Source organism: Mangifera indica, chromosome 10 (assembly GCF_011075055.1).
Source record: "Mangifera indica cultivar Alphonso chromosome 10, CATAS_Mindica_2.1, whole genome shotgun sequence".
Lineage (NCBI taxonomy): Eukaryota > Viridiplantae > Streptophyta > Magnoliopsida > Sapindales > Anacardiaceae > Mangifera > Mangifera indica.
Genome location: NC_058146.1, coordinates 10,008,298 through 10,011,898, shown reverse-complemented (window position 1 = coordinate 10,011,898; position 3,601 = coordinate 10,008,298). Strand labels below are relative to the sequence as shown.

Genomic DNA, 3,601 nt, shown 5'->3' with positions numbered 1-3,601 from the left:
TATTTTTAAATAATAATCATGCTTCCATTTATGAAATTAAGCACGTTGGCATGCACCAAATAACCTGGAATTCTTTTTATATACAAGTATTTATTTAAGATGTCAGTACTTTGAATAATAAATTTTTGGAAAAATTATTGGCAACCTTAATCATGTAAAAAGTTTTTAAATAAGTTAGTGAGATTTCTTTCCATAAATGAAAAAGATTTCATAATTCTTTGTTTATAAATTGAACTTGCATCTACCAAAATTATATACCCAAAACAAAAAGTCACAAATTAGGGTTTAATCTAAGAAGATGAACATGAAAGAAGATCATCAACTTGTTAAAGCTTCATCAAATTCTTGTGGTGTTTTGCTAGACCTGAAGCTTTCAAATCATGAGGAATTAGAAAGCAAGGTTTTCTCATGCAATTTCTGCAAAAGAGAGTTCTCAACATCACAAGCTCTAGGAGGGCATCAAAATGCACACAAGCAAGAGCGAGCGTTGGCAAAAAGACAAGAAATCAATGAAGAGCATCTTCATCAGCTGGGTACATTTGGATCTCCAAAATTATTCTCTTATCCTTATTTTCCAATTGGTTCTCCACATTCAATTTATGGTTCAATGATCAATAGATCACCATCACTTATTGATAATAAACCTTCATGTCTTTGGCCTTGTTTATTGCCATCGGGATATAACCGATTCGGGCATGGCATGACTAATAATAACACTATACAGTCATCCATTGAAAGGCTAAGGATGATGAACAATCAGGTTGGATCAGTTGGTATTAATTCTAGGCCACCATTTCCAAGCTTTAGTGGTGCCTCAACAAAATTTCAAGCTCCAAATTGGTCTAAAACTGGTGATTATCATCAACATGGTGACCCTTCTATATCAAACAGGGAAGATAACGAGGATTCATCAGGACTTGATTTGACCCTTAAGCTTTAAACTAAGTATTAACTGTTGCATTTTAGATTTAAGAGTTCATGACACACATATTGTACCTTAGATTAATATTTATTTGTTTGGTTTTAGATATCAAGCATTCACATGGTTGTTTACATGAGTTTGATTATCATATATAAATGTCAAAACAGAAATTGAGTTATTGATTTCGCTTTGCTTTTCTTTCCTTGGCTGAATATTACATACATATATATATAGTTTTACTTACTACAAGATACTGTTATACCTAATTCTTAGCAATATATTTTTTTTCCTCAAAAAGAGTAAACTATATATTTTTCTATTTTTTTCTAAACGTGAAGATAAGACTAGATTGGGTTGTTTCTCCAAATTTTAGAGGTTTAATCAAGGTATTACTAGATTAATATTCAAATGCATAACCTATTTTCTTTAAAGTTTACAATAGTTTTGAGCACTTAAAAATATCTTTTTCTTTAAATTAATAACTACAGTCATTGAGATTTGATGGGACAGCCCATTTATGAAAATTTCCTTGTCAATTTGAAATTTAAACATAACATGTATTCAATTTTGATATTCATAAATATGATAGTTGATAATTTTATAATATTGGCCATTATAAGACATGTTGTATTTAAGTAATTATTAGCATCTAATTAAGAAAAATCTGAAAGAGTAAGATTTAATTATTACCAAATCAATCATTTTTTCTAGAAATTGCTATATGCTTGTTACATAAAATCGTAACTTAAAGAAAAGGTTTTTAAAGCAAGATCATAATTTTAACAAATGATTTTTATTATATTATATGTGATTTTTATTACATCATGTGATTTCTTTTCTCTTCTATAACGATTGATCATCGAGATTTAATGGGACGGCTCATGAAAATTTCTTTCTCAATTTGAAATTTAAACAAATATGAATTCCATTTTAATTGTCATAAATACAATAATTGAAAATGTTATAATATTATTCACATGTTGTATTTAAGTAATTATGAGCATCTAATTAAGAAATATCTCAAAGGGTAATTTTAAATTAATATCAAATTAATCAATTTTTTTAAACAAAAATTGCTATTTGCTCATCACATAAAGTCGTAACTTAAAGAAAGGGCTTTTAAAGCAAGATCTCACTTTCAATATGTGAAATTTATTATATCTCTCAACTACGGCTAAAATTACTTGAATGAATCAAACCAAAGTTGTAGTTGTAGTTGCATCGACCTGCCAAAAATTGCATGTCAATGTTGATAACATGGTTAATGGTTGAGAGAAATAAAAACTTGAAATCATTTATGATGTATCTATTTCCAATGTTAGGAAAGAAAAAATGATATTAAAAAAGTCACTCTACATAAAAATAAGAGTAATTAATTAAATTAATCCAATTAAAGTGATATTTGAATTTGTCCCAATAAATAAAAGATATTTGACTATTGTTGACCATATTTGCACTGGTCTTATCAAAGAAAAACTCACCTACCTTTGGCATATGTTGACTTTTGAAGAAAAATCATTCAACCTCTTTTCTGTAATGTGCTCAAAATGGGATCAGAAGGTGGTATGAAAGTGCTTTAATAAGTTATTTTGAAAGTTTATTGTTATATTTTGAATTTTGGGTAATAATTTTGTTAATGAATGTCATGTTTTTTAAATTGAAATTGGTTGTTGGTTAATAGGAAATTACTTTTGGGTCGTCTATTGTGTATGTTTAGCTTGAAACTGGCGACTTAACATGGAAATGGTTGGTTTCCTATCATTAGGCATGAAAAACCTAATAGGTGTAATCATCCTTATCCAGTAAACCAGGTCTACCCTCATTGTTAATTGAATAAGTGTTTTTGGTACGTGTTCCATCTAGTCGAGGGAAAATTGGTAGCCACAACTCTTAGAATTTTTTATCAGTATGGAAAATTGATATATTCTAATAGTGGTAAAATGATATTTTACATTTTAGGATTTTTTATAATTTTCTTTTGTATTTATTTTAATAAAGGTTGTTTATTTTTTTATTAGTTCTTTTATCCTTTTATTTGTTTGACATTTGAATTAATCAAAGGTTTTAATTTTCTTTTAAATATCAACATCAAGAGCTAAAACAAAGAAGTTTACTGCCCATGAAATAAGTTTTGAGCAAAGGGTAATGAGATTCACATAACATCAAGGTACAATTAACAATTTGAGGCTATAAAGACACCACCAAGAATATCAGTAAAAAGCATACTAACATTCCAAAGAAGTTTTTTCGTAACAATTGCTTCAGTATGTTTCTTGATCTTAAGGAGCATAGATTCCATGTTGCTACGTCAAATAAATTGTAGAGACCTAGCTTTAGAGTTTTGGTTTAGGTTGAAAGAAGTTGATCTTTATTATAGCACTTCATAATTCATCTTGGTGAAACAATTAAAGTTTAGTCACCAAACCAATGTATAGCCATATATGTTAGTGAAAAGGGTGAACCGTCTCAAGGAGATGTACATTTTTTAGATTATAGTTTTATCAGTTTTAAGGGTTTTTACTTGGTTTTCAAGGCAAATGCATAAGGGACAATGACGAGGACATTGTCAATGTCACAATATTGGTTTTTTTTTTTTACACCATGCCCTATTAGGTATACATAATAGGAAGGTAATTCTTGATTGTTTTCTCATGTTGGTTGATGACTTAGCAACTTTTA

At 28.6% G+C, this 3,601-nt stretch overlaps 1 protein-coding gene across 1 annotated transcript; it reads left to right on the top strand.

Annotated features, from left to right (window-relative positions):
• The first annotated feature begins 270 nt into the window (after nucleotides 1–270).
• On the top strand, nucleotides 271–1,102 carry LOC123226700 (zinc finger protein 1-like). Its single transcript, XM_044651233.1, has one exon. The coding sequence runs from the start codon at nucleotides 299–301 to the stop codon at nucleotides 938–940; it is 642 nt and encodes a 213-aa protein (XP_044507168.1). The 5' UTR covers nucleotides 271–298; the 3' UTR covers nucleotides 941–1,102.
• Nucleotides 1,103–3,601: the final 2,499 nt, after the last annotated feature.